We start from the raw sequence: 13,917 nt of genomic DNA, 5'->3' as shown, positions 1-13,917 counted from the left end.
TTGAGATGTCTTTGTATATAAGCCATGTGAATATGGCAACTTTTGAATGTTGATATAAGTTTGAATTTCGATCTTTGATTGTGTTTGGCTATGCAATAATTTCAAATGAACTTATGTAAATGTGAATGTACAAATGTTAAGTTTTGGATTAGTAACTCTTCATAACCCATTTCGATGACGGATACGGGTTATAGCGGTGTTACAAATCCGGTAGGTAACCAACCACTAAATACCGGAAGGAATATTACAAAATTATTTAGAATGATTGCTGAAGCTCTTCAAAGAGTAGTAGGGAGTATGCCTGCTACTATTTCTACCCTTGCTGCCTGACGAGCTCCTATTAAAGAACTGCAAAAGTATGGAGCTATAGAATTTTTGGGATCAAAGGGAACTGATTCAACAACGGTTAAAAATTGGTTAGAGACTACCAAGAGAATTTTGAAGCAATTAGAATGCACACCACAGGAAAGTTTAGTATGTGTTGTTTCTTTGTTACAAGAGGAGGCTTATATATGGTGGGAATCAGTGATTCAGAATATACCGTAAGAACAGGTAAACTGGTAATTCTTTCAACGGGAATTTCAGAAGAAGTATTTGGGAGAGACATATATGAAGACCAAAAATAGGAGTTTTTGATGCTGAAATAGAGAGATATGTCCGTAGTGGATTATGAACGGGAATTTCTGAGACTGAGCAGATATGCAATTGAATTTGTATCAACTGAAGCTGACAGATGCAAGCAATTTCTAAGAGGACTGTGAGATGAATTCCAACTGCAATTGATGCCTCTACTGATTACAGAGTTTACAGATTTAGTAGAAAGAGATAAAATGATTGAGCAAGTATTTGGGAAGAGTAAAAAGTCTGAAACTGTCCGTTCAACTGGAAAACGTCCTTAACTGGAAAACGTCCTGGAACTGCTAGTTCAAGTCTACAATTCAAACGATCGAGGGAATCTCGTGGTAGTGGAAGATTCAGTTCAACGTCAGAAAGAGGAGACAGAATTTGAAAGAGACAAACTACTATATCTACTGGCAGTATCAGAAGCCCAGCTCAGAACGTTCAAATTCCAGAATGTGAATATTGTGGAAATGGACATAGGGACGAATGTAGAAAGTTAACTGAGGGTTGTTTCCGATGTGGATCCACTGATCATTTTGTTAAGGATTGTCCAAAGATTGGTAAGACAACACCAATGGTATCACAAAGATCTGAATCTACTTTTAGAGGTCGAGGATCAGTCCGAAGTGGTCCAGTTGCTAGAGAAGGTACTAGAAGAACTAGTGAAAATGCTACCCAGCAATATGAAGTAAGAGCTCCGGCCCGAGCATATGTCGTAAGAACTCGAGAAGAGGGAGATGCTCATGATGTGGTAACAGGAATATTTTCATTATATTTAGAACCTGTATATGCTTTAATAGCTCCAGAATCATTACATTGCTATGTTAATACAAAACTAACAGAGACGGAAAACTTAAAACCTGAACTGTCTAGAGTAACGATAAAAGTGTCTAGTCCATTAGGGCAAACTGTGTTAGTGAATCAAATATGTCGAAGATGTCCGTTGATGATTCAGGATAGAATCTTTTCTGTTGATCTGTTGATTATGCCATTCAGCGATTTTGACATTATACTAGGTATGGACTGGTTGTCAGAACATGGAGTAATTTTGGACTGCTATAAAAAGAAATTTACTGTCCAAAATGAAAATGGTAAACGGATTGAAGTAAATGGTATAAGGACTAGTGGTTCAGGTCGAATCATTTCTGCAGTTAAAGCTAGTAAGCTTCTTTACCAAGGATGTGCTGCTTTCTTAGCATATGTTATTAACTCCGATTCAACTGAGAGTCAGTGCAGTAAAATTCGGACTGTATGTGAATTTCCTAATGTGTTTCCTGGAGAATTGCCTGGATTACCTCTTGATCGGGAAGTTGAATTTGTAATTGAAGTATACCCGGGCACAGATCCAGTGTCAATACCCCTATATCGAATGTCACCTACTGAGTTGAAAGAGCTGAAGGTACAATGCAAGACTTGTTGGACCGAGGGTTTATACGACCTAGTATGTCACAGTGGTGAGCCCCAGCGTTATTCGTTAAAAAGAAAGATGGTTCTATGCGGTTATGTATTGATTATCAATAGTTGAATAAGGTAACTGTCAAGAATAAATACCCATTACCTTGCATTGATAATTTATTTGATCAATTAAAAGGACCTTTTGTATTTTTAAAAATTAATTTGAGGTCAGGATACTATTAGTTGAAGGTAAAGGAGAGTGATGTACCGAAGACAGCATTCCGTACACGGTATGGACATTATGAATTTTTGGTGATGCCATTTGGGTTAACAAATGCTCCCGCTGCTTTTATGGATCTTATGAATTGAATTTTTTGGCCATACTTGGACCAATTCATAGTGGTTTTTATAGATGATATTTTAGTATATTCGAAGTCTGAAACTGAACATGAACAACATCTTTGAATTGTTTTGCAAATATTGCGAGAGAAATAATTATATGGGAAATTGAGTAAGTGAAAGTTTTGGTTAATGGAGGTTGTATTCCTTGGTTATGTAGTATCAGCAGATGGTCATTATGAGAAGGGGTCATTCAAGCGTATCTAAATAGATACTATGTTTACATATGGATCCCTACGTCGTTACATTCCATTTAGGATTATGAATGGGCGTAATCGGGCCTTCTTTTTACATATCTCTCGTTATTTGGGACCCTATTCACCTCTTTTCTTTTTTTCTTCTATTGAATTGAGAAATAAATAGGTTTGATTGTCCATCTTTTTAATATAATCTATATATATTTAATATAATCTTAATATAGACATCCTCCAGATACTTCAAATCGAAGCAATTGGATGTCTGACTCGGGCCTATATGACATGACCGATCAATAGAAATACTCCAACACTCCACATTTTTCATATATTCCATACATCACACTAGATAGATATCATATTCATGGAATACGATTCACTTTCAAGATGCCTTGGTGGTGAAATGGTAGACACACGAGACTCAAAATCTCGTGCTAAAGAGCGTGGAGGTTCGAGTCCTCTTCAAGGCATAATATTGAAGATTGAAGCCATACTTCAAAGTGCCTAGAAATGTGTCAAAGGTACGTAGTTTCCTTGGTTTGGTAGGATATTATCGCAGGTTTGTGAATGAATTTTCAAAGATAGCTTTACCGATGACAAAGTTACTGTAAAAGAATGTTTCGTTTGTTTGGAGTGAGCAGTGTCAGAAAAGTTTTGAAATGTTGAAGCAAATGTTGACAGAGGCACCAGTATTGACTTTTCCAGAGTCGGGAAAAGATTTCGTTGTGTACAGTGATGCTTCTTTAAATGGTCTCGGGTGTGTATTGATGCAAAATGGAAAGGTAATTGCTTATGCTTCCAACACATGATCTAGAATTAGCAGCAGTGATATTTGCCTTGAAGATTTGGAGACATTACCTATACGGAGAAAAGTGTTATATTTACACTAATCATAAAAGTCTCAAGTATCTTCTATCACAGAAAGAATTGAATTTGAGACAGCGTAGGTGGATAGAACTTTTAAAATATTATGATTGTGTTATTGACTATCATCCGGGTAAAGCTAATATGGTAGCTGACACATTGAGTAGAAAAGCTGCAACTGAATTGAGAGCAATGTTTGCACGACTCAGTATTATTGATGATGGAAGTCTTTTAGCTGAATTGAGAGTAAAACAGTAATGTTTGATCAAATCAGAATAGCACAGTTAGAATATGAAAAGTTAATGAAGAAGAAGGAGACAGTACAGAACGGTACAGTAGGGAACTTTAGTATTGATGAAAATGATTTTCTGAGATTTCAGAATTGACTTTGTATTCCAACTACTTCAGAGTTGAAAGAGTTAATACTTCGAGAAGCACATGACAGTTCTTTCGCATTACATCCCGGAGGAATGAAGATGTACCGTGATTTACGGGAACTGTATTGGTGGCCAGGTATGAAAAGAGATATAGTGGAATATGTGACTAAATGTTTAACATGTCATCGAGTTAAAGCTGAACATTAGGTTCCAACTAGTTTACTTTAGCCTATTAATATTCCTGGATGGAAATGGGACTACATCACCATGGACTTTGTAACTGGGTTACTGATGTCAACTGGTAAGAAAAAAGCTATTTGGGTAATTTTTGATCGGCTCACAAAGTCAACTCATTTTATAGCAGTCAGAACGGATTGGTCACTTCAAAAGTTGACAGAAATTTACATCCGGGAAATAGTGGGACTACATGGTATTCCTATATCGGTAATTTTTGACCGGGATCCACGGTTTACATCAAGGTTCTAGAAACTGTTGCATGAGTCTCTCGGTACTTGACTTCATTTTAGTACAGCTTTTCATCCATAGACTGATGGACAGTCAGAACGAGTCATTCAGATTTTAGAAGACATACTCCGAGCTTGTATCATTGATTTTGAATCAAGTTGGGAACGTTATCTACCATTGGCTGAGTTTGTGTATAACAATAGTTACCAATCAAGTATTCAAATGGCACTGTATGAAGCTTTATATGGTCGGAGATGTCGATCACCAATGTGTTGGATAGAGTTGAATGAAAGAAAAGTGGTTGGTCCAGAGTTAATTCAAGAAACGGAAAACACTATTAGAAAGATGCGAGAAAGATTGAAGGCAGCTTTTGATAGGCAGAAATCATACGCAGATCTGAAAAGACGGGACATTGAGTACTCAGTTGGAGACAAAGTATTTCTTAAAGTTTCTCCTTGGAAGAAAATCTTGAGATTTGGTCAAAAAGGTAAATTGAGTCCGCGATACATTGGACCATATGAGGCTATAGAAAGAATTGGACCGGTGGCATATCGTTTAGCTCTGCCTCCTGAATTATAGAAGATTCATGATGTTTTCCATGTTTCTATGTTAAGAAGATACCGATCATATCCTTCTTATGTGATTCCAATTGAAGATATAGAGATTCGACCTGATTTGTCATATGAAGAAGAATCGGTTAAGATATTAGCACGTGAAGTAAAAGAATTACATAATAAACGAGTTCCCTTAGTAAAATTTTTGTGGAGAAGTCACAATATTGAAGAAGCAACATGGGAACCGAAAGATACAATGAGATCACAGTACCCCCATCTCCTTTTAAGTAAATTTCGAGGACGAAATTTATTAAAGGGGAAGAAATGTAACAACCCAAATTTTTAGGTCATCAGAAAAGTGAATTTTCGGGTCTTCGATTCTAAAAATTAGATTCGTAAATATTTATTAGAAATATTTACGAAGTTAAATAAGAGGTTAATTAGATTTTAGTTAAGTAAATCTAGTATAATTAAGGTTAATTTAGTGAAAGGACTAAATTGAATAAAGTGTGAAGGTTTAATTATAAACTATAAGAAAGCCAAGGGACTAAATTAGCAACTAGACCATAAGGTGACAAATGTGTGGTAAGTATAAATACATATGTGTTATTTTAATTGGTACAAATGTATGTATAAATATGTATTTACTTATTATATAAGTAAATAATAGTATAAAGTAAATTATATTATATTATATAATTATAATATATTAATAAAATAAAGAAATAAAACATAAAGAAAAAGAAAAAGAAAGGCACGAATAGTAGGGAACGAAGAAGGAAAAAGGGAAAGAAAGAGAAAAGGAAAATTTAGGGTTTTGAGATTTCAAGCTTGATTGGTAAGTTAATTTAATCCATTTTCTTGTAATTTCGGTGTCTATGAAATCCTAGAAAGAAATACTATTTGAGTTATGTTGAAATTTAGAAAGTTATTGAATTTTTAGATGTTGATTAAGTTGAATAAATGGAAGAAATTAAGTGTATTTTGATGGAAATTTAAGTTAGAAGTGGTCAAAGGATTAAATTGTAGAGAGAGATATAAGTTTTGTTATAGTAGGGATTAAATTGTTTAAATTGTAGAATTGATGTTTTATATTGAATATTAAGAGTTGAAACTTGTTTAAAGTAGGTATAAAATGAAAACTATAAGGTTATTTGAAGAAAAAAAAATGGTTATGGTGGAAGGGCCTAATTGGAAATATAGTAAAAGTTATATGGAAATAAAAGAGTGTGTTATTAAATTACATACATTGATAATTTTTAATGTTAAATTTTATGTAGCCAACGTAGCACCGAAAACGTCATCGAAAAAGGGGAAGGAAAAAGTGAACGAGGATATCAAATAAACTCGAGAATTTTGGTTTGTATTTCTATAAACTATGCTTAATAATTTAATAATTTTAATTGTTATTTTTAAATGGTTAGTATGTATGATAAATGATATGATAGGAATTGTTACTATTTCTGTTCCAAAATGAAATGATTCAAATACCCTATTAACAGTGTCGGGCTAAGTCGGATATAGTTGGCATGCCATAGGATTGGAAGTGTTCAGGGATATTCTGACTGTGTGTCGATGAGACACTATATGTGTCGACTACTGTTACTATTCTGGATTCGTTCCGAAGAGGTACTCTGTACTTGACTATTACTGTTACTGGTACTGTTACCCTTACGGTATATTCTGCCTTCGGTCGATGAAACACAGCATGATATCCCGGTGTGTGGGTTGGATCCGTGTATCCGTCTAGGTCCAAGTTATGTTAATAGGGGTATATGAAAGTACTGAAGACAGACTGCTATTGATTATGTAACTGTGACTGTTATACAATTATTGAAAGATATTGAATGATACGAAATGTATATAAAGAATTGATTAATTACATTTAAGAGCTATAAGTTAAAGGTAAGTGATGAAGCTATTAAGATTATGAAAGTAAAAAGTTTAAGTTACAATGTACATACATAGCTTATTATTGTTTTAAGTATTAGTTTATAGAAATACCACTGAGTGTATACTCAGCGTACGGTTTGTTTTCCGTGCGCAAGTTTAAGTACGAAAGAAAGTTAAGGACTCAGCATCCAAGCCAATCCCGGACTCAAAGTGGTGAATTCTTTTCTTTTGGTAAAATGGTATGTATCTAGGTTATTAAGGTGTTATTTTGTAAATGATAGTCTATAAACATGAAAGTTGTTGAAGCATGACATGAAATATGCATATTTTGGAAGTAAAACTTACATGAGTTTGACTAGTATGATAATGTTGTATAATTTTGATATGAATTGCGGTACATTATTCTTAAGAAGTATTAAAGTGAATGAATGAATATTTGCTAAGTTTGAATGGCATAATGAATGATATTTGATTTAAGAACTATTAGTAAATGTTTGGGCATGAATTAAATGTGTTTAGCTTGTGAAAATAGCTTAAAATGGTCAAAAATCATGTTTTCACACGGCCAAGTCACATGGGCGTGTGCTCAGGCTGTGTGGCTCTCTATTTTTTCCACATGGGCTGTTCCCACGGCCGTGTGTGCAAGTCAGATCTGCCCACGGCCTGGCCCCACGACCATGGGAACCCCACGGGCTGGCCACATGGGCATGTCCTAGGCCACACGGGCGTGTGCCCCTAACTTCAAGGTAAACTTTCCAAAGTTGCTGGTTTAATCTTGAATTACTTCTAAAACATGTATTGGGGACCGTAGACCCATATTAGGGACTTTATAGTGTAATTTGAGAAGTTTCGATTTGAAATGAAAATTTATGACTTAGTTTTGTATAAATGCTAGTGTATAATCCGGTAATGCCTCGTAACCCTATTTCAGTGATGGTTTGGGGTTAGGGGGTGTTACACTAGCATCAGACTGTTGGGTCACTATGTCATTCCCTCTTCTCGTACCTCCTCCTCTAGATACTGATCCACCTCTGCCTGATCCTCTACCTCTAGCAGTAGAGACCGATCTCTGTGATGTCACAGGTGTAGCACTATCATTTTTCGGGCAATCTTTAATATAATGGTCTGTAGATCCACATTTAAAACACCCTCTGATCAATCTCCAGCATTCACCTCTGTGCTTTTTCCCGCAATGTTCACAATTTGGAATCTCGGGACGGACCTCTTACACTACTGATGGATACTGTAGTTTGTTTCCCCTGACTCTTTTCTCTTTTATCTGATCTAAAACTGGATCTCCATCCACTTCAGGAATCCCTATATCTTTTAGGTAAAGGATTCGAACTTGCAGTTCTCATACGTTTCCCAACTAATTTAGAAGTTTCGGACTTTTTGTCAAATCCTAAGACTTGCTCTACCATCTTGGCCCACTCAATCAAATCAACAAATTCAGTGATACATTGAGATACCAACTGTAATTTGATCTCATCTCGCAGACCCTGTAGAAATCTCTTACAACTGTTAGCTTCAGTTGGAATAAACTCTGAGGCGTATCTGTCGAGTCTCGAGAATTCCCTCTCATAATCTATTACTGACATGTCACCCTATTGCAATGTCAAAAACTCTTGCTTCTTGTCTTCGATATACATTTCTCCGATATTTTTCTTTTGAAACTCTTTCTAAAATAGATCCCAGGTTATCTGATTCTCTGGTAAATGTCGAACCACTAATTCCCACCATACATAAGCCTCCCCTTGCAGTAATGATACAACATATAACAGACTTTCCCGAGGGGTGCATTCTAGTTGTTGCAATACTCTCTTGGTCGACTCGATCCAATTTTTAGCTATGGATGGATCAACTCCTTTTAGACCCGAGAATTTTGTGGCACCGTATTTTCTTAGTTCCTTAATTGGGCCTGTCTAGGAACAGATACAGTCGTAGTAGCAGGTATAGACTCCACTGCTCACTGAAGAGCATCAGCTAATACTTTTACTAATTCAGATTCACTTCTACCTTTTTCATCTCTTTCTACATTAGGGGGTTGGTTTCTAACTGGATTTACACTGGGAGTAGCTGACTCAGTTTCATCTAAATCATACGAATCTTCATCCCCAGTGAACATTTCTTCATTTATATCATCAACGTGTTCATCAGACATCTTTAATCTATAAAACAAAAACAATTAAATAAGTCAGCATCCAAAAATCATGATTCAGTTTTGACTTGACAGTGGCATGTACTTCTAGACTCACTTAAGAGCTCGATTTAGTTCAAGAATCGGTTAAACTTGATAGCTCTAATACCAATAAAATGTAACACCCCTTAACCCCAACCTGTTGTCGAAACAGGGTTACGAAGCATTACTAGAATTAAACACTAATAACGAACAACATCGAGTCATAAATCTATATTTCAATTTAAAATTTCTCAAATTCCACCTTTAAGTCCCTAATATGGACCTACGAGACTTAAAATATATTTAGGAAGTGATTTGGGATTAAACCGGGAACTTTGGAAACTTTTCCCTGAGAATAGGGGCACACGCCCGTGTAGCCTGGGACATGCCCGTGTGGCTTGCCCGTGGGGCTCCCATGGCCGTGGGGCCAGCCCATTGGCAGATATGACTTTCTCACACAGTCGTGGGACTAACCTGTGGGCAATTCTGACTTTGCCACATGGCCTGGGCACATGCCCATGTGACTTGGCCGTGTGAAAACATGATTTTTTTACCATTTTAAAGCTATTTTCACATATCAAACACACCTAATTCATGCCCAATACATTGACTTATAAATCTTGATCAAATAACATTCATCTATTCATTTCAAATAATTCTTAATAGTTACAAATTACTTACACCCAAAACATAAATATATTAAGGTGACTAACCAAAACTTAATACATGCCACACTTCTAAAAGATAGATTCATCACCAAAAATTAAGCTGAGGTCGGGATTGACTCGGATGTTGTACCGAAGTTCAACTTTACCTAGCCTGCACACGGAAACAAACCGTACGCTGAGTATTGGAAATACTCAAATTATAGCAAATATAAAATATTATAAACATACATATAATTCATACTAAGTTATCATATTTCCATTGTATCATTTTCATTATTTGATTCAATATCTCATCAATAAGATTACCAACTATTCATGAACCTTTGGTTCATCTCTCAATCACATATAAATATCCTATTCACATTCAAATATGAATAATTCATGAGCCTTGGTTTTATGCCTTCAATCTCATAGCTCAAATTGTATTTCTCATTTCATTCAATAATTTAATTTATCAATTTCATTTAATTTTTCTCTTCACATATATTTCCCCTATTAATATCACTCGGACTTTGGAGGATACACGGATCCAACCAAACACACTAGACTGGCGGCCAACGCCTCATCGGATAGTTCAAAGCAAATAAGTGACGACCAACGTTTCATCGGCTATGCCGAAGCAAAGTGGCGACCAACGCCTCATCGAATCTATCCAAAGTAAATATGACACACCAAGTGTCTCATCGACTCGAGGTAGAAGAATCCCTGAATTCTTCCTATCTTATGGCATGCCAACTATATCCACCCTAGCCCGACTATCGAAATCATTCGAATTCAAGTCAATCACAATAACAATTCAATTTCACACTTGTATACTTCATCAATCAAAACCAATTCTCATTCAATTCAAATATCACTACTTACCTCAATTTCATTTTTCATGCACTTATATTGAAATTAAACATTTAATAATAAATAACTTGAATTAAGGTAATACAAACTGATATTTTCTCGAGTTACTCCTCGATCACTTTTTCCTTTCCCTTCGCATTCAATGTCTCAGTTTCTTTGTTTGCTACAAAAATTAGCATAATTATAATTAATTAATAACACACATATTTTATAGAAAATAATAACTTTCCATGCAACTTTAACCTAAATCCCAAATTTATCCTAACTATTTTCATCTTCTTCCCTTTTTATAATTCATATTATTTACTTGTTCAATTTCCATCAGAACTTTAATATAACCATCAAATTTTTATCATTTTTCCTTAATTTTGAATTTCTATCAATTTAATCCCTATAACGCAAAACTATAACACAAAACTTATGACCTTGTTTACAATTCAATCCTTTAATCAATTTAAATCAAAATTTCTATCAATTAAATTCCTAATTTCATCATTAGTTCAACATAAACCCTACTTAAAAGTCTATCATCTTTCCATATTTTCACACAAATTTAAAAGTATTCAACTTCAGAACTTCAAAAACATCAAAATCACTAAGAAAGGGACTTAATTGACTTACCAATTTAACTTCCAAGCTTTCAAACCCTAATTTCTCTTTTTTCTTTTCTTTTCTTCTTTCTTTCTTTCTTTCTATTTCGTTTCTTCTCTGTTTCTTTTTCTTGTTTTTCTTTCTTTTATTTATTCTTTATTTCATTTTATTTCTTTCATTTACTTTAATTATAAAATATCTAATTAATACAAATAAAAATACTACATGTGTATTCATACACACATGTACACATGTAATATTTCATCACCATACATTTTCCATTATCTCAATTAATTGATAAAATATAATAATAATAATAATAAGTAAATATCTTTTACTTAATTTATAAGTAAATTTATATATTATATACACTTGTACTAATAATTTAAATACACATGTATTTATTTTCTAACTTACACATGTCACTAATTTAGTTTAATTACTAATTTAATCCTTTATCCTTTCTCTATTCTATTATTAAGCTTTTATGGTATATTCAATTTAATCTTTTTCGCTAATTACTTCTAAATAAAAATAAATTCACCTAATTAAAATTTAATTCAACTCACAACTAACTTTGTAAATATTTTTTTATAAATATTTACGAACTCATTTTCCTAATATGGAAGCCCTAAACTCACTTTTCCAGTTCCCGTGAAATATGAGTCGTTACAAAATAATTCTTCAAAATAGCTATAAGGATTCGAAGCTAGAACCCAAAGGTAAACTAACACACAACCAACCACCATACTAACAGGCCCATTCTGACATTAGATCACGAAAATAATCAAATCAATATACTTAGTAACCCTACCCACAAAGCTCAAAACTTATAACCCCAAATTTCATGGTCTTACAACTCACCCCTCCTAAAAGAAATTTTCTCCTCGAAATTTCCTACTAACAAAAAAGTTGTATAACACAAGCTCTACCACTACGCTCCCACTGTGCACTCTAAACCTGAACACAACCATATTGTACTTTGATGTTAAAAACTCGTACACATACTCAAACACTTAACCAATGAAGCAGACACTCATTTACCTTATCACACACTTACAACCGTTATCTAACAAATAAGCAATCAATGTCATTATCATAAGTAACACACAGCATCACAACAACCTATAACCATACCTGTCTCAATGCTGACGAGGACACTCCCTAATCAAATACTCCGTGGACCCACAATTGAGACACACTCATGACTTTTTCCATCATTCAGTCGGATGGCGCTTCTTACAGTGCCCACAAACCGAAACGTCCATGCCATAATCAAAACCTTCAACATTTCCTTTACTAACACTCAACTACAAACTCATACGATTTGCACACCGAGGCTTCAACCTCGAAGGACTATGATCTCTTATCTTCCCATAATCTACGCACCCACCTTGAACCATTTTTCTAGTTCTTTCTAAGCTAGCCTTGAATACTTTTTCTAGAACCTCTCTTACTACTTGAGTCAACGCCTCAGCACTAACCTCTGGGTTATCAGTACCCGAAGCTGGTGGAACCACGTTGACCTCTGACTTCTGAATAGATACACATCCCGGAGAAGTAGAGACTCCTTGAGAGTTTCACCAGGTTGATCTTCATGATCTTGCTTACCACCGGAATCTATATTGAACTTCGTACATAATATTAAGAAATCTACAATTTCCAAAATCGAACACAAGCATAAATATCTAAGCATTACATTTCTAATCTTATGGAACTAATATTACATTCCCAAAGTTTCGCATGGACCAGCATCAGAGTCTCAGACATTCTATTTTCACAAAAACCTTTTCAAAACACTGTGATACAATTTCTCAATTTTTTTAAAACTAACACACTCACACACAGATACGTAAAAACACAAGTCGAGTTTTTATAAACTTGGCTCTAATATCACTAAATGTAGTGCCCTAAAATTTGGCCTAAAAGTTTTGGCCAGATCTCGGAGGTCATATTGACCACCAAAGTGATCGTAGAATATTTTTACAACACAAGTTGTCAAGGTCTCATTTCAACACAGTTCGCTTGATTCAAATTTAACCATTTAATATTTCAAGATCTAAAATATAAAATTTCATGACACATTGAAAACGTTCAGAAATATAAATCCACATATTCAAAATTTTATTTCGAAACAAAACTTAATTTATGGAATTCTAGAAATAAACTTATACCACAGTCCCTTTTTAACACGTACAGTCCAAAATAGTTTGAAAATTAAAATAATAAGACTTATTAGTTCGTTTTAAAACGTGTCACTCCGAGACTTCCGAGATGTCGAGCCTAGTTCCAGAACATGCGAGTACCTAAAAAAGGAAAACTAAGAGGGTTAAGCTACATGAATACCAAAAGATGAAGTATCAAAAATAATTATTTCAAAATTAGGGTACACAATCTGTGTATATTAAAAGAAACTTGTGCCAGAAGTTAAACATACAAATCATTTCCCGAGACATTCAAAGAAGTAAAAACCAGTTCCATACACACGAAAGTACTAAAACATGTCATCTTACCATTAGCTTCGCAATAATTCGAAAACAAAATAAGCGTATGTTTTAATCCGAACACACACTAACATATTATTCAAACAACCGATGTAAGTTCAAATGCAAAATGGATGCAACAAGTCAAAAACAACCCACCTCACCAACTGAACATCACTTCAACCACCCTGCACACCACATATGAGCTATATCAAGCCTAACCAACCCTGCACATCACATAGGACCTTGAAAGGCCATCCACCCTACTGGAAACACGAAAATATACACACTTTTTCATCTCCTTTTCAACTCAAATTCATGCAAGCTTGGTAAAAATCTTGTCAAAAAATATATAATTATTATAAAATAATCATTTTGTACT

The 13,917-nt window shown here is 34.6% G+C and overlaps 1 protein-coding gene across 1 annotated transcript; it reads left to right on the top strand.

Annotated features, from left to right (window-relative positions):
* The first annotated feature begins 653 nt into the window (after nucleotides 1–653).
* Nucleotides 654–3,117, top strand: LOC108485142 (uncharacterized). Its single transcript, XM_017788988.1, has 4 exons — nucleotides 654–757; nucleotides 1,039–1,637; nucleotides 1,773–2,020; nucleotides 2,959–3,117. Exons 1-4 carry the CDS (start codon nucleotides 654–656, stop codon nucleotides 3,115–3,117), a joined length of 1,110 nt encoding a protein of 369 aa, XP_017644477.1.
* Nucleotides 3,118–13,917: the final 10,800 nt, after the last annotated feature.

The sequence above is a fragment of the Gossypium arboreum genome, chromosome 7 (genome assembly GCF_025698485.1).
Source record: "Gossypium arboreum isolate Shixiya-1 chromosome 7, ASM2569848v2, whole genome shotgun sequence".
Classification (NCBI taxonomy): Eukaryota; Viridiplantae; Streptophyta; class Magnoliopsida; order Malvales; family Malvaceae; genus Gossypium; species Gossypium arboreum.
Note: the sequence above shows the minus strand (reverse complement) of the source record. Positions and strands in the feature narration are given on the sequence as shown.